General features: G+C 40.7%; 1 protein-coding gene across 1 annotated transcript; it reads right to left on the bottom strand.

The window, feature by feature from the left end:
• Positions 1-27,161, bottom strand: PCF11 (PCF11 cleavage and polyadenylation factor subunit). The gene is made up of 16 exons (XM_083362832.1): positions 26,485-27,161; positions 21,209-21,334; positions 19,644-19,832; positions 19,226-19,435; positions 15,642-16,708; positions 15,297-15,486; positions 14,762-15,206; positions 11,788-13,511; positions 10,775-10,877; positions 9,292-9,411; positions 8,078-8,186; positions 6,359-6,542; positions 3,634-3,789; positions 1,996-2,088; positions 1,607-1,642; positions 1-1,028 (listed from the first exon to the last, which is right to left on the bottom strand). Exons 1-16 carry the CDS (start codon positions 26,704-26,706, stop codon positions 834-836), a joined length of 5,169 nt encoding a protein of 1,722 aa, XP_083218958.1. The 5' UTR covers positions 26,707-27,161; the 3' UTR covers positions 1-833.
• Positions 27,162-27,581: the final 420 nt, after the last annotated feature.

Genomic DNA, 27,581 nt, shown 5'->3' with positions numbered 1-27,581 from the left:
TATACTTCATTCTAATTTATTACACGAAATAAATATTAACATTTCTTGGTAATCTCTTCTACTATTTAGATTCAATAAACCAACAAAAAAATTAACCATGTTGCAAACGAGCAAATCTTACATTTGTTCCTCTAAAATGGAAAAAAAAGACTAAGCTTTTTGTGTACTGTGTAGTTGAAATTATGAAAACCTAGATCTGTTTGTAAGGTGTAGGTAAGTATCCAAAGGGAACTAGGTTAAATGTTATGTAAACCTACTTTTCTTTTTAAACTACTACTGTGAATGCTTAAGAAAAGCAATTCAAGATTTGCAAAAGAACTTTCTTCAGACAGTAATTTTCTCCTTATCAAATCTTACGGCAAAAGAATCTTCCTTGTTATGTCTGAAAGAATCCTAGTTAAGCACAAGCATTATATAGAAGCCTCTGTTGCCTTTAAAACACCCCCAAGGTTAAGTGTGGTGTTGTTGTTTAAATGGATGGTGTGCATAAACATTACACTCTGTAGATAGCAAAAATATCTTTTATTTATAATTTACATTTCCACAAATGAAAAAAAATGTACATTTTTTCCTTACATATACAGTCTATTCCTGTTAAATTTGTACACCATCTACAGAACTTCCACACGATAAAGACACCTGACACGGTGCAGGCAATAAGAAATTCAAATACAAAAATGTATTTATTAACCAAGTCAGTAGCTGGGGCCCTGCCCCAGGCAAACATTTTATTCATATAAAAATTATTTGCATTCGAGTCAGTAGGACACAATAAGCATTTCTCTGTAATTTAAAAAAAAAAACAACCCACAGTTTAAACCGATTCAACCTTTTCAGGCTGTTTTAATTTCAGCAGATTCAGGTGTATTCCCATCAGTGCAATCATTAGCTTTCTCTTCTGGTTCTTCTTTGACTTTGGGGCTGTTACAGGAGTCCTGTCCTTCTTGTTTGACAATATTTAACATAATATTTAGTGGGTTCTCCGCGGGAGTTTTGCTTGGAGATGGGGTGGAATCAAACGATGAAGTCTGCAAGACAAAGTTAACACATCATATGCGGGAATGGAGGGTGAAGGTGGTTTTTTCCTTCCCCCCCCCTTTAATGTGAAAAGCAAAACATAATCCGGGTGGATTCCTTCATTCATAAGCAGAGTAAAAAAACACTTTGATTTTGTTAGAATTCTAGAGATTTTGGCTTTCGTGCAGAACAGGTCAACACTGGTTCGCAAGATGGCAAGGATTTTAAAAAACCACTTAAAAATAAAATTCATTCTTAAATTTTTGCAATTTTTTTTAAGGATCACTCTAAAATCATCTTCAAAAGGTTCAGAGTTTCTGTACTTAGGATTTTCAGACTAGTGTGTGCCTATGGTCAACCAGCTGTCTTCATGGTTAATTCAGCCCATGTAAAATCCAGATATTATTCGGATATTCTCTAATGTCAACCAGCCCTAGATATAATCATCAACAGCAAGGAATATTTAGTCTGACTTAGAAGATATTGCTACCTCTTCCTGCTATAGTCAAATAAGCCCAGTAAGGATTAGTGATTCAAACACCAGCTTTTGCAGCCACAACACAGAAGATCAAAGCAAGTTTTTGTTTACCTTTTGATAATCTTCGTAACACGATGGATGGTAGATCTACAAAAGGAAAGCAAAGTGATCTTAGTTTACAAAAAGACACGCAAAGTACACTGCAAAACAAATTCTCTTTCTGCAGGGGGACATCACTCTCTCTGAACTATTTCTATAAAAATAGGAAGTTAAAGCTGTCATTTCCTCCTTTGCTGATATTTCACTATATTTGATTCAATCTCCTTTGGACCTGTGGCAAATCTCACAGAAGTAGACTGATGGAAATCAGCGTGGGCATGATTGGAAGGGAATATTTTCAGGGATAAAAATTCCTAAAATTTATAGAAAATAACGATAGCATATCAAGCCAAAATAGACATTTTTAAGCGTACTGCATACACAAAGAAATGCAACGTTACCTTTTCCTCTACACGAATTGCGTTTTTTAAGTGCCATTCCTCCTCTTCCTCATCCCAATATTGCTCAAACTGCTCCTGGCAGATTTCACAGCTCTAAAAGCAATGAAATATAGTTATCCTTACAAAATATTGTTGGTATTTTCAGATGAGCAGAAGAACAATCATTCCCCCCCCCCCCAAGTATACCTGGCCCATGACAAAGGCAGAAATTTTGCAGGCTGGCATTATTACTTCTGTAACTAGACAACCCATAACCCGCTGAGTCATTGTTTCAAAAATATTTCCTTAAGTAATTCATGCAACCTTTACCACAACGCCCACACTTGTGCATTCCCAGCCCGGAATGGGACCATTTGCAACAGCCAACTTGCCAGGGGGCCAATTCGCCACGAACAATTCCATGCGGGATAATTCAACACAATAAATGTTATCTGCCACTATTTCTTCGACATTTCCATTTTTGTCAGTGGAAACAATGTCAAAGAAACTGGCAGATAACATTTATCGCATTGAGTTACCTTGCGTGGAATTGTCCACTATGAGATGGCCACAAGACAGCCACAATGCCCACATACTTCCACATACCCCAAACGCACAGCATCTCTTGCATATTTCTGATCTATGTGGTGCCTTTTGAACAGCCCTTTGGCTCCCTGGGGAGTACGGTGTGGGTCAGGCACACAGGTGTGGTGTGGGTTGGGAAGAGGAGTATACGGGTGGTGCTGTGTGGGCCTGAAGGACACGCGAGGCTGTGGCAGATTGGGAACAGCATGCAGGGGTTCACGAGAGGTGCAGCATTAGTCAGGGAGGATGTGCAGGGATGTGGCATGGGAAGTGTGATGGAGGTAGATAAGAGGGGCTGTGTGGGCCAGGAACAATTTGCAAGATACTCCACGCAGGTCAGGGATGGCACACGGGTGAACAAGGTTGAACAGGGACAAGCACAAATAAAGACAAGAGGGACTGGTTGCTTGAATGGGGAGGACTTATTCAAGCAGCTTGTGACCTCCTCTGCTAGCTTCTCCATTGGCAATGCTCTCTGCTAGCTTCCCAGAAGCAGACTTTGCTTCAGCTTCCCACAAAGGCGATTACAACTGACTGTGTCAGGGAATGTTGGACGAGACAATAATGACTACAGCTGACTGTGGCGGCACTGAAGCAGAAGGAGCAGCAGCAGAATGGTGCCGAAGCGGCCACAGCTTCTCCAAATTTCATACCCACAGGAGTAATGCATCCTGGTATTCAGTAAATTAGCCCATTTGAGGTACGCTGTTTTCAGAAATGGATGCCATCTAAACCATTTCATCCAACTGAAGGTTACAAACAGAGTTTATATCCAAAGGCTGATCATGACTTTAAGAGTGCTAAAATGTGAAGTCCAAAAGTAAGCTGTTAACAAACCCGCCTGTTCTTTTAAACCTTTCTTATTGTAAATATTGTAAACATCTATGCGTGTGATTTTTCATAGTTGCCCCTTTTTTTAAAAAAAATTGCACTAATGTTAAAACCCACGTGGGTCTATTTTTATATATTCCAAGCGCTAGTAAAATGTTAAGTGCCAAACAAAGGATCGTAGTACAATTACGCCAACTTAAAAAACGTCAGTTACGTGAAGCCAGTTACGCAGCAAATGCCTACCTCGTGTACTCCAGCTGGGCCGGCAGGCACACTCTGAAACTCCTTCTCCTTGGCAGCTTCTTGAGTTTTTAATACAACTTCTTCGTGTACTTTTTCAAAGAACTGACTCTTGGCACGTTCCTCTAAATCGGCTATTTCTTCAAACTCTATCCAGTCCTAAAGGAGAACATTGAAAAATGTTTAGCCCACTTTCCAAAATTTTTACATGCTAGCATGACTTTATTCCTCTGCTGAATACATCTTTGTCTCTTTGTTGCCAGTGACCAGAAGATTAATGATCGTATTTCAGCAACAGGATCAAGTCTAGGCAGTCTTCTTATCCTGAAAAAAACAGACCTCTTGACACGCTGCTCTTCAATCCATCCAAATTCTCCGGCACCATATGAAACATGTTTTCGATTCAGTGAGCCAAGTGGAACACATTGTGCCCAGTGATGTATAGGTAATCCTTGTTCACCGTCTGCTCTTCAGTGACCATTCAAAGTTATGGCGACACTGAAAAATAGTTTTGACTTGTCCTCAAAGCTATGTGATTGTGTTTCGGGCCCTTAGCAGCCAGAATGCATTTATTTATTTATTTATTTATTTTTGGGACTTATATGCCGCCCTATCTCCCAAAGGACTCAGGGCGGCTTACAACAATAAAAAACAACAATACAAAAATTAAAAACAAATTAAATAACAGCCCCAAAATAAATTAACTACAGTTAAAAATTAAAACATATTTAACATATTTATTTGCAACATCCTCAACCATTGCACATGTTCAACCAGTTTCCAACAAGCTAGGAAGCTGTAAGAAACTTGCCAGTTGTGGTCATGAATCATCACGCTTAATGACCATGAGGGATTTGCTTCACGACACAACCAGAATTGATCTTGTAAGCTGGCACAGCCATGGGATGTTTCATTTAATGATCACATTACTGACTTATCAGTGGAGTTAACAGCCCTATTTTTTTTAAAAAAAAATATTATTATTAAATTTGTTTGCTGCCCATCTCGCTGCAAGGCGACCAATTGCAGTCGGTAAGTAAAGGACCAGCCGTATTGATATAAAGTTTTAATCTTGTTTTTGATCGTCAATGGAGATTCTCAGTTATCCAGGATCATGGTTGTCCCAACTGTGGTTTTTCAAAAGGCAACTGGACTCTTACGCAACAACCAGATGACTGCAAGGAGTATAAATCCTCCCATTGTCCACCATTCAGTCAGAACTGAAAAAGCTTCTTGGATGAGAAGCGAAACGTCTTCCAAGGAAAAACAAAGTCCAGTTGCCTTTTGAAAAACCACAGTTGGGACTTGTTTTTCATCCTTCCTCCAATCTTCTGAAAAGGGACAAGAGGCAACTTGATTTCAAGCTATTCAGCTCTCCCCTAAATAGGTGCCACATGCAAGAAAACTCAATCACCAAATATCTGTAAACAAACGTTAAGACCAAGGTCCATGTGTGACACAGCACCTAGGAAAATGCGTAGATCAGGCATGCAGGAAACAAAAATGCTTTGACTACCTAATGCCACTAAAAACTCAGCTTTCAATTTCTCAGTTTAGAATTTAACTGCTGTAACTGCATATTCTTTTCTTCTAAACACAGTGGCAAGGCTATAGGGCATTGTTTTTAGAGACAGCGGCTGTGACCATATGCCACCACCAGAGAGCATTTTTATGGCAGGGATTACAAAGAGAACGTTGTGGTTTATGGGAATCAATAAGAGAACAAAGTGTGTTAAGCCTACAAGCTGGATTACTACCCAAAGACCTGTTAAAACAATAGCAGCAAATGATCTTAGTGATCCGAGAAATCATTAAAGTCTGTCACGGATGTAATGCTATTTAAAAGGCTAGTAGCAAATATTCTTTCTCCCGAGAAAACTTAGCAGTTAGAACAGTCAAAACAAATTTGAAGAATTACACAATTTATTCTAATGTTTCCTCTTGGTTTCCAAAGTTACCACCATACTATCTCTTGGGGGGGGGGACCCAGCACAACCTTGTTATTTTTTAAAAAATAATGCATTAATAGAAATGTCCATCTTCAAACAAAGGAATTACAAAGAGTGGCTTTGTAGAGTGAGATGGGCAGCATATAAATTAAAGAAATAAACAAACATAACATCTCCTTGAAAAACAGCAAACTAGAATTTGTCAAGATTTAACAGTATTCCTCATGAATTAAACAAGGACAATTATCTGCATTTATCAACTAATCATGGAGGAAAGTCTATCTCATATCAACAATGTTTTTGCTGCTGCCCAAAAGTCATTCTCAAGTAATTTTAACGTTTTTGCATGTAGTCCTCGGCTTACAGCAGTCCACTTAGCGACCAGTCGAAGTTACCAATGGAACTGGAAAAAAAGTGAGTTATGACTGTTTTTCACACTTACAACCATTGTAGCATCCCCAGGGTCACACGATCCCCTTTTGCGATCTTCTAAAAAGCAAAGTCAACGGGGAAGCCAGATTCACTTAATAACCGTGTTACTAACTTAACAACTGCAGTGATTCACTTAAGAATTGTGGCAAGAAAAGTCGTAAGATGGGGCAAAATTCACTTAGCAAATGTCTCATTTAGCAACAGAAATTTTGGGTTCAATTGTGGTCATAAGCTGAGGACTACCTGTATTATTATCCCCTTTCTCTCTCCCCCCCACCCCAGGAAAAGATGAAGCAAGAACATTGAATAAATATTCTCTGTGCCAAATAATGTAAATAGCTGCTTACTGTTAAGCTGTAGTACCATCTCCTGTGAGTGATTTTCCTGCTAACATCCTTTTCTGTGCGGTTCTGGCGATAATGCCAATCCAGATGGTCTGCATACACATCTGTCTGTGAAGTTGTAAACCTCATTCCACAAGAGTAACACTGAATGCCAGTGTAGAGCCTGTTTATAACGCTATCATAACGTCTGAAAACAAAACAGAAGTTTCAAGTTAGAAAACTTTGCCTAGAGGGATCGTCCGTTATAGATTTTATAATACAGAAATATTAAATATTCAACTATATTTTGGGAATTTATAACATGATACACTTACAGGTTATATGTTTTATTCAAATTAAGAGATTATGATATTACACACTGGTGTTTGTTATTTGATTGTTTGGTACGTACATCCTTTTATATTTTAGGTTTTGATATCGTTCTTTTGTTAAAACTAAAACAAGAGTATATTTTATTATGTAATTGCAGGGCTTTTTTTGTCATAGAACGCTCAGAACGGAGTTCCGGCACCTTTTTTGGATGGAACCTTATAGTGTAGGCAAGGCGGGTTGTATGACGTGTGTGAGTTCTGGCACCTTTTTCTTTTACAAAAAAAGCACTGTGTAATTGTATCAGTCCTGAAGAGGGTTGGAAGCAATCTTATTTATTTAATTACTTTTCGGTTTGTTTTTTCTGTCACTTTTTCAACTTCAAACTTTCCCTGTTGTTCCCCTCCCCCAACTTTGCTCTTTTTTTATACTTTTTTTTTATTTTAGCATTTTACTTTTGGAAATTTAATTATATTCTTTTTTTAAAGAAAAAGTTAGAAAACTTAAGTTATCTGATTCGTGGCCACTACCTGAAATGGAAAATTGTGAAGTCCAAATACATATTACAGATGGAAATACAGGTCAATTTTATTTTCAACCACCAAGATGGTTAAACCACAGAGGGATTACTTTGTCAAGTGTGCCTGCGTAAGGGATTGGCACAATTCTAATTGAAAACATACCAGAGATGCCAAAGAATTCTGCAAATCAGACTTTTAATCTTCTGCAGATCGATTAGAATTATATGAAAAGTAATTTTATTGCATGTTTATTGATGTAAACAAAATTCAAAAGCTTTTAATTATGGTATGTATTTCCCAAATATGCAGTGATAAAACACATTAAGAATGGCATACGATGGAAATAAAACCATGTATCAAAATAAATGGAGGATTAATGAATGGTTCAGTACCAAACAGAGGTTAAAAAACGATGTACGATATCTGCTTTGAAGATAAATGTATAAAAAGTGCTTGTAATGTTAAGAGCTGGGTTATTTGGGAATTTCAGTTTATGTATATTTTTGCATGTGCGTATTTAGGTGTAATTTTCCAAAAATAGAACAGCTAGATAAATTTCTCTACCTTAGTTCTTGTATAAAAGATGTTAAAAGGGACTTGGTTCACTGGAAAGAACTGTCTCTGGATTTATCACTTTTTTGAGTTCAAGCTGACACCAAGTTAAAGAAATCCACTGCAAACCTTGGAATCTCTTAATTTAGAATGATTAATGCTTAACTGAATAAATGTTACAGTATTTAAAATAAATATTGAATTTATACAAAGCTACCACAATTTTTTACCCTTAGGAGTCACCTGATTTTTGGGTTCTTTTTTACAATTCATTTGGAATTACTTATTTAAACTACACAATTGGATATAATCCCCTCTTCGCCCCATTAAATGCACATACTGTTTTAGTTCTTCTATCACAAAATTAGTTAGGTCTGGAATATCCTCATTCTGATCTTGATCATCCTCTTCTTCCTCTGGAGGTGGTTGAGTTGAAACTTCACTGACTTCTAAATAAATGAGATGTATTTTTAAATACTGGGATATAACCTTTGCTTCCTCAATTGTAGCAGTGTGAAAAAAAAAATTAAAGTAACTTTATCTGTAAGATCAACATTGATCTCAGATACAGTGTGTTCAGGGATAGTGACTGATCAGTTTCTGTTCTGTTCCAGCCTACGTCTGGCCCTGTTTGAGTGTCAGGGACAACCCCTTTTTATAGTCAACAGGCTGGAAAAACCCAACCAAATTTATTTACAAAGAAATCAAAAGTTCAAACAAGAGTTAAACCAAAAGTGCAAACAAGAGTTAAACAAGAATAACAGACCAGGACTCTAGCATAAGATCTTCAAATGGTTGCCTTCAGCAACCAGCACCTCCCACACCTTCCCCTTTTATCAGCAGTCCCAAGGCGTGGCTTCTCATTGTCTTCTCCTCCTCTCACCGAATTGCCTCATTGCCTTTCTCTGTTCTACTCTGCTGGATTGCCTCCTGCACCTAGCGTCCCTGAATAGATCCAGCTGTGAATCATCTACATCCAATACCTCGTGCTCACACGGCTGAGTCTGATGAGGAACATGATGGGAGGGGCCAGGCTGAGAGTCCTGCAGTGCATCAGAGCCTCCCTCTGACACCAAAGGCTCTCCAAACCCCTCCTCCTCTTCCTCTTCCGAATCATCACTCAGCTGCCGGTATCACAGGCTGATGCTGAATCACAACAAGTTTCTTTCAATACTTCTAACTTTATCTCCTGGTTTAGTTTTCTTTATATATACATGCAGATATGTATCAGCTGGAAGCACAGTAACACATTTGTGCATTCATACATATACACACTATTTCCAACTGATAGGCTTAAAAACTTAAGTTTTTACAGATCCATTTTCAACTGGTCAATTTCTGCCCAGAAAAAAGAAAACCAAATGATTTCTAATGCTTTATATTGGACTGGTGGCCATAAACATTCATTGGTACAATATGTTCAAAATACCAAGAGTGAGATGGATAGTACTTGAATTAGAGATGAGAGAGAGAGAGAGAGAGAGAGAGAGAGAGAGAGAGGATATTTATTAGGATACAAAGGAAATTCTACACTAATGACAAAAGGATACTTACGTGATGAAGATGAATCGGGCTGCAAAGATTTAAGAATTCCTGTAGAGAGTAGTTTTGAAAATAGCTCATTCACATCAAGTTGTCCAAGATGATTATCAGGGTAGGAAAGTGGGATATTCCCTAGAAATGAGTGAAAATATGAAAATGTATAATATATTACTCTAGATTAGAAACTCAATTTAGATTTCAAGTATTTTAAGTACTTATTGTCAAAGGTTAAACAAACAAATCATCATCCATTTCTCCATCTTCAATATTGGCTTCACTTAAAAGAACTTGAGGACCATTTTAACCACCTTCCCATTTTAATTTATACAATAACCTTGTATAAATGCAGATCAAAACATTTGAGAATTTATCTCTTTGAGAATCTATCAAACAAATGTTACAGAAGACCATGATAAGAAAATGCTTATGTTTCATGTGCTCAAAAATGCTTAGGACTTATTCTTCCAAAAAGAAGGTCATCGGTACATATGGTTTCATTTTTTGAAACTTGAACTTGAAAAACTAAAATTGTATTACAAAACACAATTCTAGAAATTAAAAATAATAAAAAATTACAATGGGCACATAAAAAGCTTCATAGTCATGGGTACAATTATATCTATTATTATTAAAATAAGTAAGATTATATCCCTGGTGGATGAAGACTTGTATGTGTCTACTGTGATTTTTATAAATATATATTATATTTATATTGTTTAAAATGTAGTTTTCTGATTGCCATTTTTACTCAAATTCCTCTTCTGATGTTCTGGAAACTTTAGTTTTTAAATAAATCTCCACCATAATAGATTTAATAAATTCAGACCTAATAATTAATTCCTAGAAATATGAATGTATATTTTTGTTTCTGAGAATTATAAACAAATGTGATTCTGGTCAGACAATAATTCACTATGCCAGCTCTTATACACAATTTTTGCAATCCAACTAAACTTTGAACAACTAATATCCAGCTCTTTTATATGCCATCTACTTACAAGCATTGTCTATTCCTGCTATCTTCAAAAATTTCAGGAATGGTCAAAATTCCTGTTGCTATCACAGATCACAATCCAGAAAACTAGAGCAAGTTACGTTATGTTCTCAGTCACTGAGGAATGTGTGGGGAAGGGGGGAATATACTACTTTGTGTTGAACAATCAAAATTCTGCAACCCATAGGGCTACAGATCATTTTCTAGGATGCAGTTAAGAGATTATAATTTGAACTCTGAATTTCATATTCGTCCTATCTTATGGGGAAAGTATCTGTAGATAAACATCTTGTCTATAAGCAGAACATACATACCAATTTTACCTTAGTGACCGTATGATACCAAATTGAATTAAATTAAAATTTCACAGTTGTACCAAGCTTTGCTGCTGAACACATCTTTCAGATTTAATATAGACAAAATATTCCCATCAACTTTCAAATAATGCAAAATTTCATTAAAACACACACACCCCTCCAAAAAAAAAAAGTAAATGCTAACCTGGCTGATTTTGAACAAAACCTCCAGGGTTTTGTGCATGAACCGGCAGTAGTGGCTGCCCTTGATTGAAAGGCTGGCCAGAAGATACTGGCAGAACAGATACCTGTAAAAAAAGCACAATCCAAATGCTTTTTTTCCCTCTTAAGGACAAAAACAAATCAATCTTTATTTCAGTCATGTACAGAATATAAGACCATTTAATGAAATGAAATTAGCAATAACAGCACTGCTCCATAGTGCTTTACAGCACTTTGAGCGGTTTAAAATGTCAGCAGACTATCCACGTTATAAGTATCCAATGTTAACATCAGTCTTAAAATCCTTTTATACCAGCTAGCCACCCATGTGGAAATTTTGCTTTATTTTTTTCCAAATGAAGACTGATGAGCTTATTTTCTTCAACTGATAAGGTCATTATTTATAATCTTCACTTAGCCAATGAAATTATCTACAGTATGAATTCAGGGGATTATGCTAGGTTTACTGATGTAATTTTGCAGGTGTGGAAATTAACCCATTGCAAAGAAACTGCGTAGGAATACATTTTTTTTTCTGACAAAAACCATTTCAGACATTATGACATTGTGACAGAAACTAATATTCCAGATTCAGTACTTTTCATGGCATCAATCAACTTCAGTGAAAATTTACGATTCACTTAATTATACTATTTTAAGACTTTGTTGACGTATTTGTATTTCTTAATCCATAAGCAGTTTTGTGTAAGGCATAAGGCTAGATACCAGGAAATTGTGAGTTCTACTCCCAACTTGGGCATGAAGCTGGTTGGGTCACTTTGGGCTGGTCACCCCCTCTCAGCCTTAGGAAGGAGGCAAAAGCAAGCCACTTCCAAAATCCTGCCAAGAAAACTGCAGGGATTTGTTCAGGCAGTTGCTAGTCAAAGGCCTATGCACAAAACAAATCTTAAGAAAAAATAATTTGCTGCAACTGTAGACAGACAGACAGACGAGGTTTTTAAAGAACAGTACAACAAAAGCACCGTTAAGACTTACCTGCTGTGGTGACTGAACATTTCCAACTGTCAGATTATTAAAATTTCTGTACTGAGGACCCTGCAGATTCTTGTCGTCGTAAAAGGGTCCTGGGGCCCTGTTAATTGTATTAGGAAAGTGTTGCGCTCCAGCAACAGGTGGGCCATTGAAGTTTGGTCCTTGGGGGCTATCAAATATTTGGTCAGGTCTCTGGAACTGCATTCCTTGGGATGCCCCATTGTAAGGGGGCTGATTTGGAGCGTCATTGTAAGGGCCAGTTTGTCCGTACGGTGCCGTCTCTAATCGTGAGCTAGGATGGTTAGCTACATTTTCAATTCTTGGACCCTGATGACCCAGGAGGATGTCATATCGCGTTGCCGGGTGTGGAGGATCGTCAAATCGCTGAAGTATTGCATCAAAACGAGGCTGGACCTGCTGACCAGCTGGACCATCAAATCGAGGTGTTTGTTGAGCAGGACCCATTTCAAACCTTGAGCCAGGCTGTACGTGTAATCCGTCCAGTCTTTGTAAAATTGATGGCTGGCCAGGCTGACCATCAAATCTTGACGGACAGCCATCAAACCTTGTCTGGTTAATAGGCCCTTCAAATCTAAGGCCACTTCCAGTCTGAACTGAAGGTGGCTCAAACCTGGGAGAAATTCCCAGCTGCCCGTGTGGGCCCAGAGGCTGACTGTGAGGGCTCTCAAACCTAGAGCCAAGGGGTTGCCCATGTGGCCCTACAGGTTGCCCATGAGGGCCTTCAAATCTCAGACCACTCGTAGGCTGCACGTGTGGACCAATGGGCTGTCCGTGGGGCCCGTCAAACGGCATATTACTTCCAGGTTGTCCCAGGGATCCCACTGGTTGCATATGTGGAGCTTCTAATCTTAAACCAGTTCCTTGTTGGCCATGAGGCCCTACAGGCTGTCCATGTGGTCCCTCAAATCTCATTCCGCTTCCTGGTGGACCATGAGGTCCCACTGGCCGGTCATGAGGTCCTTCAAATCTTATGGCATTTGAAGGTTGGCCATGAGGCCCTTCAAACCTCAATCCACCTGAAGCCTGGCCATCAAATCTTATATTATTTGATGGCTGATCATGCATGCCTTCAAACCTCATTCCAGCAGAAGACTGGCCATGAGGACCTTCGAACCTAATACCAGCTGTTGCATGACCGTGAGGTCCCTCAAACCTCATTCCTCCTGAGGGTTGACCATGGGTCCCTTCAAATCTCATCCCTCCCCCAGATTGGCCTGAAGGCCCCTCAAATCGTAAACCTCCCCCTGGTTGTCCTATCGGAGCCTCAAACCGTATAGCACTTCCCGTACTAACTTGTCCCGAGGGTCCATCAAACCTTAAGGGACCACCTCCAAGCTGTGCTGGTGGCCCATCAAACATGTGAGGACCTTTTCCTCCAGCTTGTCCTTGAGGCCCTTCAAACTGAGAAGCTGGCTGACCTAGCGATCCTTCAAACCTTAAATTAGGCTGTGCTTGTGGCCCTTCAATTCGAGAAGCTGGATTAGCTGGCCCTTCAAAATGGCCTGCTTGTCCGTCTCCACTTGCCCTTATGCCAGGATGTCGAGGAGAACCTTCAAAATGAGCTCTGTCCTCAATCAACGAACTAAATCTTTGCTTCCCATCAGAGACCCCAAATCGTGTTCCTGGAAGGTCAGTGAACTGTTTCTCTGTATCTTCGTATCTGGCCCGCTTGAAAATGTCATTGATCCTTTGCTCTTCCCGAAGACCTTCAAGAAAAATAGATTGAAATTACGAAGTTTATTCACTAGACCCATTACATAAAGCACGTTTCTATGAAAAACATTTCTGCTGTGTAGTTCAATCATGTACAGAAACACGTACTGATTATGCTTTGCTAATATCTATATGAAAACCGCTGGGTGAGATCATTCGTGGTTTTGGAGTTGGGTATCATCAGTATGCCGATGATACCCAACTTTTCTTTTCGACCCCAAACCACCCCAGTGATGCCCTCGCCGTGATGTCCCGTTGCCTGGAGGCGGTTCGGGTCTGGATGGGGAGGAACAGACTTCAACTCAACCCTGACAAGACTGAGTGGCTGTGCATTCCGGCATCCCGGGACATTCAAAATGTTCCATCTCTTTCTATGGGGGGTGAGCTCTTACCCCCCGTGGATAGGGCTCGCAACTTGGGAGTCCTCCTAGATTCACGGCTTACCCTGGAAGATCATATAGTGGCCGTGACTAGGGGGGCTTTCGCCCAGGTTCGCCTGGTGCGCCAGTTGCGGCCCTATCTGAACCAGGATGCCCTGTGTACGGTCACTCATGCGCTCGTGACCTCTCGCCTTGACTACTGTAATGCTCTCTACATGGGGCTTCCCTTGAAGACCACTCGGAGGCTCCAACTGGTACAGAATGCGGCCGCGAGAGTTGTCTTGGGAGTTTCCCGGTACTCCCATGTTACACCTTTGCTCCGCGAGCTGCATTGGTTACCAGTTGTCTTTCGGGTGAGGTTCAAGGTGTTGGTTACGATCTTTAAGGCCCTACATGGCATGGGTCCGGGATACCTCAGGGACCACCTGCTGCCGGCATCGACTCCCCTCCGCCCTGTGCGTTCCCACAGAGAGGGCCTCCTCAGGGTGCCGCCAGTCAGGGAATGTCGACTGGTGGCCCCCAGGGGGAGGGCCTTCTCTGTGGGTGCTCCGGCATTATGGAATCAACTGCCGGTGGAGCTCCGGATGGCACCAGACCTCCGAACTTTCCGTCGGGGCCTGAAGACCCACCTGTTCGAATTAGCTGGTCTGGCCTGATGGGGGATTATGGGTTTTTAATTGTTTTTTAAATTTGTATTACTGTTTTTAATTGGGCATGGGTTTAATCCTTTTTTAATTTTTGTATTGTCTTTCTTTTTATATATGCCCTGTGAACCGCCCTGAGTCCCTACCAAGGAGAAGGGCGGTATATAAATCAAATAAACTATAACTATAACTATAACTATAATATAAACATTTTTATACCTTTCGAGGCACTTGGCTCATCGTGTCTTCTCCTGACATCATGTGGAGAATTATCAGAGTATGGTCTGCTACCGCCAACGGGAGAATGTCGTCTTGATCTTTCGCCAAACTGGGCGCCGCATTTGGTTTTTGTTTGGTCACAGTCCATTGCAGAAAGAAATCCATCAGGTAAGTGATAGTCTAATATTTCTTCAGGATCCATTATATTGAGTCTCGGAAATGAATGTTGAACCTGCGTTCGTTTTAGCTTAGCTTTATGTTCATGATATATTAAATCCGATTCAGATAATAAGGGCTTCTTTTTGTTAATCCCCTTTTCGCCCGTTGTGTTATCCCACTCACATCTATGTTTTCCTTCCTGGTACTGGAAAAGTTGGCGAATCTTATGACACAGGACAAGGAAATCGTCCTGGGTTATTTCACCAGATGAGAGACGTTCATTTGCCTGTGAGTCAAAAGAAAAAAAAAGTTAAGTTAATCCTCAATGCTTTTAAGAAAAAAAAAAGTAATCTGCAAGAATAAGTTCATGTATTACCTTCTTAAGGATCTCTCTCTTGTTTGCCAAGGTCAGTTCTTTGGGTATCTGCAAATTAGCATCTACACTTAATCGATGTTGCTGTTTTGGTGTGCGAGTTGAAGGAACTCCTTTATTAGTTGCCCAAGTATCCCTGTGCCTCTGATGAGGGGATTTACCGAGTCCTTGATGCTCTTCAGTAAGTTGAGGGCTGAAAGCAATAGAAACGACATGCTCTTTTACATGGTGTCTCTATCCATAGCGACTAAAAATTATCTTAAGTTTTATAAAGAAAATGTATTTCAGCAGTAATTTTAGATTTGCATTTAGTGACAATCAGTCGCGGCTCATTAAACAACAACCTACTTTTTATTTTCCTCCCAGCCAGATTTCCACCTTTTGCTTGATTTGGAACTTGGCCAATTCTCCACATTTTCTTTGGGCTCGGAATTTGACTTGGAAGAATGTTGACTCATCCCTTCTTGCGGTCGGTCTTCGTGGATTTTCTTCGGCCTCCTTGAATCCCTCACTTCCTGCTTAATGTTCCTCTTGTTAGAGCTTCGGTCATCCCGGGCTCCTGACCCAAAATCCTCCAGATGCGACGGTTTGAGCCCAGACTGTCGTGGTTTCCCAATCTTAGATCCAGATGGAGAGAGACTCCTAAGCCTTCTTTTAGGTGACCGTCTTTCTCTTCGTTTTGGAGAATGTGCAGAGGGTGATCGAGATCTAGGAGAACGTGACCTTTTCCTAGTGCTTGACCTTCCTGGTTTTCCACCCTGTTTTTCTGACTCTTCTGTACTGGGATCTTGTTTTTGTACAATGCCATTAATTACTTTATTTCTACCACCAATTGACCTATGTTCCTCTTTGTCTTTTCTCTCTACGCATCTCCTTTTTTCTTTGATGTCATCATCTTTGCCATCTGGTTTCTCTAGAAGATGTTTTTTTAATCTGGGATCCCTCTTGTTGATTTCCGACACTCTGGGATTCTCGCATTCTTGATTCCTGGTTTCTTTAGGGTGAAGCTGCTTATTTTGCAAAGGAGAGGGGGATTTCAATTTTGCATCCATCTGATCGAACTCCTTCTTCTGCAGCTTCTCATTCTGTTTTAATTTTTCTGGCTTTGTGGCATTTTGCTTTTCACTTTGTGGAGGTTTGCTAGTCTTCGGGTCAGGCTGACTGACTGCATTCATCAGGAAGTCTTTCCTGTGACTCTGATCTTTCGAATGAGAAGAGTGCTGACTCGTTCTATTGAGACGAGGATCTCTATTGGCTATTTTGGCATCATGGAGTGGAGACAAATGGTTCTTCTCAGGGGGCAGACAAGCTGGATGGGGAGCTTTAACTGGCAGGTGAGGTGGTTGCGGCGCATGTTGTTTTAAAGGTGCTTGGCCCAGGTTAGATCCACTTTGCTGAACACTAAGCGAAACAGCCTGAAATAAGGAAGGGGGCAAATGTATCAGACACAAGCACCATTTTATTTCTCGCAGCTGTTCAATATACACGTCTTTCCTTAATGAACTACCCTATTTAACAACACTTCAAAGTTATGTTAGTGCTGAAACAGCGTCATTGCATTTATGACTGTTGGAGTATCCCCATGGCCACATGATCAAGATTTAGGTGTTTTGCAATTGGCAGGTGTCTGCGGCCATCAGAGTGATCTATGGTCACACAATCTCCATTCGCACATTCCACTACCGGCTTCTGACAACCAGACTCAATGGAAAAGCCGGATGTGAAATTGCAGTTGTGGTCACGCGATGTCTCACTTAATGACCACACTGCTCAGCAATGGAGTTGCCTGTCCTAATGGTGGTCATTAAGTGAGGAGTACCTTTAAAACAATTTAAGCTACATAAAGAAATTACTTTCATGTATCAACCAATACCAGTATAATATATACCATAGATACCATGATAAGCAACTTAGGTTTTGGGTCAATTTTCTTAGCTGTCAGTATCTGTTAAAATGTTTTCAATATCTAGTTGTGCTAAATGACGTTAAGTACATTCTTATAGCTAGTATTTCAGTAATGGTAATAAAAAGACAGAGAAACCTATATGCGGGTCAAGAAGCAACAGTGAGAACTGGACACAGAACCCACTGATTGGTTCAAAATTGGGAAAGGAGTCCAGCAAGGCTGTATACTGTCACCCTGCCTGTTTAACTTATAGGAAGAGCACATCATGAGAAAGGCGGGGCTAGATGAATCAAAAGTTGGAATTAAGATTGCCGGGAGAAATATCAACAACCTAAGATATGCAGATGATACCACTCTAATGGCAAACAGTGAAGAGGAACTAAAGAGCCTCTTGTTGCAGGTGAAGAAGGAGAGTGCAAAAGTTGGGTTGAAACTTAACATTAAGAAAACCAAAATCATGGCATCCGGCCCTCTCAATTTCTGGCAAATAGATGGGGAAGAAATGGAGGCAGTGACAGATTTTATTTTCCTGGGCTCCAAGATCACTGCAGACAGGGACTGCAGCCAAGAAATTAAAAGACGCTTGGAGGAAAGCCATGGCAAATCTAGACAGCACACTAAAAAGCAGACATCACACTGCCAACAAAAGTCCGTATAGTCAAGGCTATGGTCTTCCCAGTTGCAATGTATGGCTGTTGGACCATAAGAAAGGCTGACCACCAAAGAATTGAGGCCTTTGAACTATGGTGCTGGAGAAGACTCCTGCGAGTCCCTTGGACTGCAAAGCGCTCCAACTGGTCAGTCCTAGAGGAGATCAACCCTGACTGCTCTTTAGAAGGCCATATCCTGAAGCTAAAACTCAAATACTTTGGCCACCTAATGAGAAGGAAGGACTCACTGGAGAAGAGCCTCATGCTGGGAAAGATCGAGGGCAAGAGAAGAAGGGGACGACAGAGAATGAGGTGGCTGGATGGAGTCACTGAAGCAGGAGGCGTGAGCTTAAATTGACTCCAGAAGATGGTAGAGGACAGGAAGGCCTGGAGGAACTTTGTCCATGGGGTCGCGATGGGTCGGACACGACTTCGCAACAAGAAAAATAAAAAGATCACAACACTGAAACCAATACAGTGGTACCTTGGTGCTCAACTGCTTTAAAACTCATCCAGTGTGGTACCCAAACCATTTTGATGCAAAAATTTTGTCCTGGTATTCACTGTTCGGTACTCCATGCACAAGCTAGAACTTGTTGGTGTAAGTTACCAGCGTGACAAACTAGATTACTCCGTATGGGGAAAAATCTGTTTGGTACTCATCATTTGTGGTACTCATTGTGCCTCTTGGAACCAATTAACGATGAGTACCGAGGTACCACTGTATTCATATTACTTTCTTCAAATTATAAGCTCTGCAAAATTTAGAGTAAATGTAGCATACGATACAACAATATAAAAATTAGTCCAGTATCTCAAACCCAAGACCTACTAGCAGCACAGTATAAACCATGCTAGAATTTTTTATTATCATTTAGGAAGAGAAATATGCCAAGATTCTGCCTTGTGTGTTTCTTTTCTAATACAATTTACATTCCTCATAGTCAGTCTGTCTGTTAAACCTGCATTTCAAATCTACTATTTCCATTGACAAGTTGAACAGCAGTGATCCCATACAAAGGCCTGGGCTTCACTGATTCTGGAAGATGCTGCAATAGTTCAGTGGTATTTACGTATCAATTGTGATGTGTAAAATAACACCTTGCTTTCCCAGTAAACAGACATTTTATCTATGAGTTCTAATAAGTTATACATTCTGATCTCTGTCCACCTCGTTAACATGTTTGAAAGACATTGTTATCATCTGCAGTGTAGCAATGAATAATCAATAGGGAAAAAATACATTTTACTCGTAAGTTCTACTAGTTCAAAGAAAAAGAATAGGCCGCAAGGACCACAAAGCTAAACTGACTTTATCAGGAACCAGAAAAAAAATCCATTCCTGAAACATCAGAGCCGCCAGTCATCTTACTCACCAGCTGTGCTTTTGTCTGTTCTAGTTCAAGTTCTAATTTCTTCTGTTGAAGTTCTAACAACTGTTTTTGTTTTGCCAGCAGCTGTTGTCTTATCAGCTGCTCTTGTGTTAAGTTCTTTTGTATTTCAGGAACAATTGGAGTAGAGGACACAGCAGAACAGGACACAGGAAGAGAACAGACTGTAGAGCTAGGTGCAGCAGGCTCCTCAGGCTACCAAGAAAATGGCAAAATACATGATTCTTACTTATGAAGAAGGAAAACTGGCTATTATTCACAGTTATGTAATTTCGTTTATTTGTACAAATAAATCAAAATGTGTTTTGGGCCTATCATACAGTATAAAAGGGCACTGTGTTCAATATCAATTTATGGTGTGCAAAAGTCAAAAACACTTTTAACATTAGTTTCAGAAACTTACCGATTTACTTAAAAACTTAGGATTCACGTGGATGCTAGAAGTATTCACATTAGGGGGTAACGGCTTAACAGGCCAAGCAGGGTCAACTGAATTCACCCGAACATCAAGAGCATAGAGAATCTTCAGAGGGAAAATTTCATCCCACGTGGAACGCAATTTAAATAAACTTTTCCTAGTATTTTCATCCACCTAAGAACAATAGAACAATTCTACGGCTTGTTAAGTCCATATAACATGTTATCCATCTTTCTAAAATTCAAAATCACATTAAGTGTTCTAGAGTTATATCTATTCATTTGTGTATGCAAGTTCCAGTGAAAACAGTGAAGAACTCAAGTGGGCACAACTGAAACTGCATTTTGCTGATACACTTAATTTGCAGACAGTAAAACAAAAAATTTGACCAGTCAAGTGTCTCATCTTTCACATAGGACTTGTAGAGGTATAGCAGTTATATCCTATTTTTCAAATGTATCCATTATCAACTAGAACTGGACAGATTTCACAAGCAACTTCTCAGCATTAATTGATAAAATCTTATTTTTATTATTAAAGTATATTCCGGCAATATAATAAAAACCAAACACAGGCACATCCATCAATTCCTTAGGTGTTTTTTTTGCAGATGTTGAGTTCCCATTATCCAGAGACAGCATGTCCGCTGCTGAGTTTGCATGAAGGAAATTGTTGTTCAACACATTTGAAGGGCGCCAGGTTGAAGAGGTTGCACTACTGCACTTAAGGCAAAACTTTTTTGTATGTCAATATGCAAAAAAATAAACCAACTCTGAAAAGCACAGTCAAAACATGAAATCTTTTTCATTGCCTAATTTTTTATACGGTCACAGAGAAATGTGACTATTGTTTAGAAAGTCGGCAAGGCAAAAGTAAGCTGATTTAAGATTAAACTGATTTAATGTTTGACTAACTCAAATGTTTTAGCCTCTTTCAACCAAACCCTACTGAAATGGAAAATGTTATTTCAATTTCCTTTAACATTCACAGCAATGTACATTGGTAAAGGAAAATTCTGCCTTTGGTAGTTATCTTTAAAATTTATCAAGCAAACTAATGCTAAAAATACTGTCCATGATCTGTTGTTATAAATTAGGTCAGGTATGCAAATTTGAAATGGCTGGAGATTGGAGAGAAAAGTTGAGAAAAATAAGACTTTACAGATCTTAGTAAATAGGTTTAATGTTTATTTTTCCCCATGAGATAAAACCCTAAATGATGGTATAATTAACACAAACAAGAGGGTGCCTACCTACACTTCATTACTCATTCTTCTGTAAAGCTAAAAACACACATAAAAATAATCTAATGAGCTGCATTTTACTGTCCTTTCTACTGAGTGACTCACAGAAAGCGTAACACGTGACAACATGATTGCATTCTAGCTTGTTCTCTAATGAAAATTTTCTTACGGAGAATACATCTTTTATGTTCTACCCTTAAAACTGGAAAAAAATAAGACAATGTGCCATGTCTTTATTTATACAACAGCAATTTTTAAAGCTTTAGAGAAACACATTTATATATATATATATATATTATGTATATACCTTTTCAAACACATTAACAAATGTTGAAACTAGGTTTTTAGTAAATGCAGCAAGATATTCTCGTCCAACATTCTTGACAATGGAGTCCATTAGGTACATAACAGGAAGTTTCTCATTAGGAGGAGCCTGGAGTAATAAGAAGAAAACTGAGACATTTAGTTGTAACAAAAAAAATTGATCTTTTTAAATGAAGGAATTACCAACCCCAAACCACCATATTTCTGGTAGGTAACAAATCCGATGAAAAAAATATAATTTACTAATTTTAGACCTAGCTATTAAAAGAATCAATAGACACCAGCGCAGCTATTATTTGGTACATTGGGTTTTCTTTTAAGGTGATTGTGAGTGGCAGAGTTTTGGCCCGTGATGCAAAATTAACTACTGGGGTTTTTAATGAGCCACCTCACATTCTATGACTACACTTTGAGGGAACACACAGTGGTTTCTGTTGGGATCTCTATAAAATGGGACATGGATCAATTAACTAGATCTCATAAAATGAAGGGGAGAATTCTCAGTGGACAGAAAGTTGAATACCAGTGTTGTTGGTGAGCCATGCGTCACTTGCTGTCATCCAAACGCAAGTAATACCAACTAGTTGAAGAAACGCCAAACAGACACTCTCAAAATTATATGCAAGTCATATAGCTGGAACCAAAAAATATAAATCCACAATGGAATCATGTTGTTGGAACAGACACTTATAAATAACTGGAACCAAAGACTGGCACAGAAGACAATCTTCAATGTCTGGTCACTCCTCAATGGCCAAGGAGTCAAGATGGATTTTTTTCCTCTGTCTGTAAGGCACGCCCCGAGTTCATGTAGTAAGAACTGTTGTTGAAAATGAATATCCAAAGAAAGTGGAAGCCTTTCCGTTTCTGTTCAAAATGTTTAGTCTCATCCACACTGAGGGCCACAAACTTCCAAAATGCATCAGCATGTATAAACTTGAGGGTAATTGTTTCTCTCACACACATTGATTTTTTACACAGGAATAATTTAATTCCCATTTAGCACCCATCAATTCTCAAAATTTACAGGCCATTCACGTTAAGCAGCAAACAGTGTCTGCATTTATTGCCAAAATCCACTGCTCAAATATGTTTGGCTGTCCTTGTAGCAAGTTTTTCTTGTAATTAGCGTCTTTCGCTTTAACATAGTTCAAATTGTTAAGGTATTTCTAGAAGATGCAAACACATAAGCAGTTTTCAAATCTTGAAAAATCTAAACTACATTTTATCTTCACTTTTAAATGTGTAGGGTTTTTTTCCTCAAAACAAATTACTCAAACCCTTACATCAAACATTTGTTTGAAATCTGCTCAAGAGGGAAGGAGATCAGCAACTCTTTAACGTACATGGCTTTTATGGACAGCATTTAAGGAAAAGATAAAGGCTTGCCCAAACAGGTAAGTCATGAATATCAGCACTGGTCAATTATCAATTCCCTAATAGTTGGACTTGAAAATAATTTACTAGGTGCAATCTGCAAACTGTTAGGATTGAATTTAGCTTGTTATAACAGGGCTTGCAAAGTATTCAGCCTCCAGAAAGTTTCAGTACCCTGCTCTTAAATCCCATCTGCAGCAGCTCTTAAGACTGTAAAGGACAGCTGTCAAAAATATAGCTAGCCTTTACAACCTTATTCCCAAAAAGTATGTGTGAACTTCCCTCTTAAAGCCATAAAAATATTACAAGGATTAGAAAATGTCCTATTATATTCACAAAGCTGTGAAAACTATGTGTGAAATTATGAAATGAGGCAAAGTTGTCCTAGAATCTGTTTTTAGATAGTGGAAAACAATCCCAGCTTTAAATGAGTGGAATGCCACGTTCTGAGAACCAGGATTTACAATTGCAATAGTTAGTTCATGAACAGAAATGTGAAATATTGGAGATCCACCCAAGCTGAGGCAAACCTCAAGTCAGATTTTCAAGAAGTCGTGGAAGGTGAGAAAGACAACTCAAAATCACCAAGGAAGTAGAGATAAAATTTTAAAAGCTTATTTATAGAAAAACCATGTCCAGAGTTCTCAACAGAATGTTTGGTGCACTCCTTCAAACATCAAGTGTTGAGTGTTGAATATGTGTGGGTCTGTGTTTTTCTTAGTATTTCCCTAAAAATTGAACTTCCCTCAGACTTTTTTCCCCCTGTAAACCACACCACAGAGTAGTTAACACTTTAGTAACAGATTCTGCACTACACCCGGTAAATAAAAAGACAAATACATATTTTATATATTTTATTTACATTTTTAATACCAGTCACACATTTCAAAATCATTTATTAAAAAGGTAGGCAAACCACTCTGCATTACACTAAGTAGAAATTGTCTCCAGACAATATTTTCTTTCAAAAGTGGTTTTCAGAGAACTCAAATCTCTCGTTTCATCCTGGTCACTAAAGACAGCTATGTAAATCCAATTAGAAATACATGTTTTAGGTATTTTTAAATACACTCAAGGGGATATCTATGTAACCATCCCCATTATCCCAAAGCCAAATAACAGAGCTGGAATTTATGTATTATGAACTTCTGGAGAGACGGAAAACATTAAAAGTAAATAGGGAAGGTTTCTAGAGAGCTGAAACTAACTGATTTGCACTGTAAACAATTGCCCTTTACCCTGTGTTTCCATTTTATTATAACTTAATATCCCAGATTGAATTAGCAAAAGAAAAACCCAACATACGGGCAGAAGCTGAGGAAAATGGGTGAGGAAGAAGAAACAGCAAGAGAATAGAAATGTTCAATTATAATGGAGATGTGCTACCCTTCTGCTACTTAAATGACCAAAACACTACAGGGGGAAAAAAAGATACTGCACCATAAGCTAGAGTGACTTTTATCAGAAAATTTCTGAGCTGATACAACCCTAGACTTTCTTTTTGCATCATAGGCTTCTCGGGCGCCATATTGAGATTAGACAGGCTGCTGTGGTTCCTGCAGGCAGGGCTGAACATTTTATTTCCATGCCTTAATGAACGTGCTGCTCTAACAAGGAATGGATCATGCATACACATGCAGACATACATCTCTAGCCTATCATGCATCTATTACTAAAAACATTCCAGGAGCATAAAGATCCTCCTTCACCTATAGAAATTTATTCTACAGAAAATAATAAGGAAATTGCACTCCTCTTAACTAAACTCCCTTTTCAGGTCTTACAAATTAAGGCTAGTGGTCCCAGAAATGATTTTATCCTTTTAAGTATATTTACCATGCTAATTAACCATATGTAAGCTAGGAGACTTAAAAACTGCATGTTTCAAGCACTGTAACTGCTGCATAGTCCCTGCCAGGCGGCCATGTTGTATATCCAATTTATGCAGGTTTAAAAATCCCTCACAAAATTAGGGGAAGAATCAGTCCCTTTCCTGAACTGGGTAGAGTATCTCTTCCTTGGAATTATTTCATAGAAAAGAGTAATTCCTCAGTCAAACCTTAAATTAATCGTAAATGGCGTTTCTTTTCCTGCCAACTATGGCCTAGTCTCATTTCCACCTTGCTCAGGCTCCCATTCTCCATTCCCTTTTTTAAATCTCAAAAAACTATCTCCCACTACAGCGTTCTCTCAAACATGGCTCCTACCTTTCTGCTTTTAACAGAATAACTTTTAAAAAAATCCATTCTCTTTACCTCCCTTTTATCTAAACTGGATTCCGTAGTTATCTGAAAGGAAGCAGTTAGGACTGGTCTATCTGTTTCTGACACTGCTGGGCTGCCATGTGCCAGGGTGGATGGCAGTTGTAGATTCTTTTCCCCCCAGCTGTTCCCAGAGCACCTGGAACCACTTTCACAAATTGCCTGCCCCCCTTACCTTTGACCATCTACATTGCTCCTCATTACACTCCAGACCCACCCCCCTTCATCCATGTCTGTCCTCATGGCCCCAGCTGCCTGAAAAATATGCTTTTTATGACTTGGGCTTCACTCTTTCTCAATAACCTGACCTACTTTGATACAGCATTTCTTTCCCAGACATGGCTGGGAAATGGTTTTACCTGCATTGAGGGCAAGTTTGAACCACAGAGAAATCCAAGGAAAGAGATCCAAGGAAGAAGAAGATTCAGAGGCTGCCTGCCTGGGTTGTGTGTGCCTTCCCATGTGACATTCCCAAGAAAACTATCCATTTCCCCTTTCACCTCCTTGGGACTTCCTCTTTTCTACCCTTCCTCTGCTCAACAGCAATAGCACTTAGACTTACATACAGCTTCATAGTGCCTTTTAGAGCCCTCTCCAAGAATACTGGCCCCAACAATCCGGGTCCTCTTTTACCGACCTCAGAAAGATGGAAGGCTGAGCCAACCTTAACTCGGGTCCTCTCCTTCCAAAATACAGGTAGTCCTTGACTTACGACCCCAATCGAGCCCAACATTGTTGCCTAGTGTTGCCCCGTTCTTGGACCTTCCTTTCCACTGGTTGTTAAGTGGGTCACCGCAGTTGGTAAGTTAGTAACCCGGTTAAGTGACTCTGGCTTCCCCACCGACTTGGCCGGTCAGAAGGTTGCAAGAGAAAAGTAATCGCATCAAGCTGGGACTGCTGTTGCCAAACCTCTGGATTCTGGTCACATGACCATGGGGATGCTGCAACGGTCGTAAGTGTGGGGAAAAAATGGTCTTAAGTCGCTTTTTTCTCCCCCCATGCCCTCGTTCAGCCCGCGAAGTGTCACTGAACGAAGGGTTGTAAGTCGAGGACTACCTGTACCTAGCTGGCTCTATCCTAGGCCTCAATGCTACCCTCCGTCTGTCCCTTTCCCCACGTGAAGTGTCACTGAACGAAGGGTTGTAAGTCGAGGACTACCTGTACCTAGCTGGCTCTATCCTAGGCCTCAATGCTACCCTCCGTCTGTCCCTTTCCCCACGTGAAGTGTCACTGAACGAAGGGTTGTAAGTCGAGGACTACCTGTACCTAGCTGGCTCTATCCTAGGCCTCAATGCTACCCTCCGTCTGTCCCTTTCCCCAACCCCCCCCATGAAAACCCCCCCTCTAGCCTGCTATTTCTCTCACCCCCCTTGACACGTGACCTTCTCTGAATCCCGCATTCACACAAGAGATACATAGGCGGGGCCCCTGTTGTTTCTCCCCTCCCCGCTCAACTAATCCTATAGCTCAAAAATAAACACGCGGGTTGGGGGCGGAGGGGGGGGGTGGGCGGTGGTGGAGGAGGAGGAAGGCTGGCCCTAAGAGATGGGAAGGGACAGGCTGGGTTCGGGGAGGGGGGGGTGTATAGAGAGAGCGTATTCGGCGTAGAGTATATAAAAACCTTGGCGATTTGCGCCTCGATCAGCGAGACGATGTCCTTGGCGAAGGGCACGTTCTCCTCGGCCAGGATGGTCAGCATGTTGATGTGCGGCTTGCTGTTGAACGTCAGGTCGTCCAGCGAGGACTGGTAGTCGCGGCAGGCGTCCTCGCTGTTGCCGCCACCGGTGTTGCCACCGCTGGCGGCCCCTTCGGACGTCGTCGTCGTCGTCCCGCCGCCCGACATTCTCTCCCCCCCCTCAGGCCTGACGGGCCGCGGAGACGACCGATTCCCCCGCTGAGGAGGGCAGGCCAAGGCCAAAAAAAAAAAATCCTTTTTCTCCTTCGCCGCCGCTGCTGCTGCTGATCCCACCCGGCTTCTTCTAGCTCATCCTCCGCTTCGCCGCTGCTCGCTTTCTCCTCAGGTGGTGGTAGTCGGCCTCCGCCGCCCGTGGCCTCGATCAACCGCCTTTCTTTCTTTATTTTTTTTTTCTCCCCCTCTCTCTCTCTCTCTCTCTCACAAACGCACGCACAAAATGGCGGCGGCGACGACGGCTCCTGCGGCTCGCGAACGCCTTCTGTCCTCCGGCTTCAACCGCTGCGTCATCTGAAATGGTTCCGAACAGGAGGGAAGGGGCGGCGCTTGGGGAAGCGCCTTTTGTTCGCTGGCCGCGTCGCCGTTGGCTCGCGCGGGAGGGAGGGCCCCGCCGCCGCGCTCTGATAGGGCCGTCAAGACGTTCCTTTCCCTGACTCCCACTTGCCATTGGAGGGGGGGGAAGGGAGGGGAGGGGAGGGAAGCGATCTCCGCTGGGGGAGGGGTGGGATTTATTGAACGGCGCCGCTCCTCGCGGCGATTGGCGGACTCGCCCATAGAACCCGCCTTTCTTTATTTCTTCGGCTTTGGGTTGGCTCTTCCGACTACAACCCGCGACTCCTTGTTGTCGCGTGACGTGAGCGGGGGTGGCGGTTGGCTTTTCTTTCCCCCACCCCTCCCGCTTCTTCCCTTCGCAACGTCTTTTAAAGTGTTCAAGACCGTCCGCGAGGCCTCGTTTCCCATTGGCCCGTTCGTTGGCTCAACTGTTGCTATGGGAATACGGGCCTTTTGAGGCCTACCTAAAAGTC

The sequence above is a fragment of the Vipera ursinii genome (assembly GCF_947247035.1).
Source record: "Vipera ursinii genome assembly, chromosome: 4".
Taxonomy (NCBI): domain Eukaryota; kingdom Metazoa; phylum Chordata; class Lepidosauria; order Squamata; family Viperidae; genus Vipera; species Vipera ursinii.
This window is presented reverse-complemented; position numbering and strand designations above follow the sequence as displayed.

Coding starts and splice junctions, on each gene's coding strand:
- PCF11 (XM_083362832.1), bottom strand. CDS start 26,706: ATGTCGGGCGGCGGGACGACGACGACGACGTCCGAAGGGGCCGCCAGC. Junction 15,487..15,641: donor GGCTGGGAGGAAAATAAAAA/GTAGGTTGTTGT, acceptor TATTGCTTTCAG/CCCTCAACTTACTGAAGAGC. Junction 2,089..3,633: donor GCCCAGCTGGAGTACACGAG/GTAGGCATTTGC, acceptor CATTGCTTTTAG/AGCTGTGAAATCTGCCAGGA.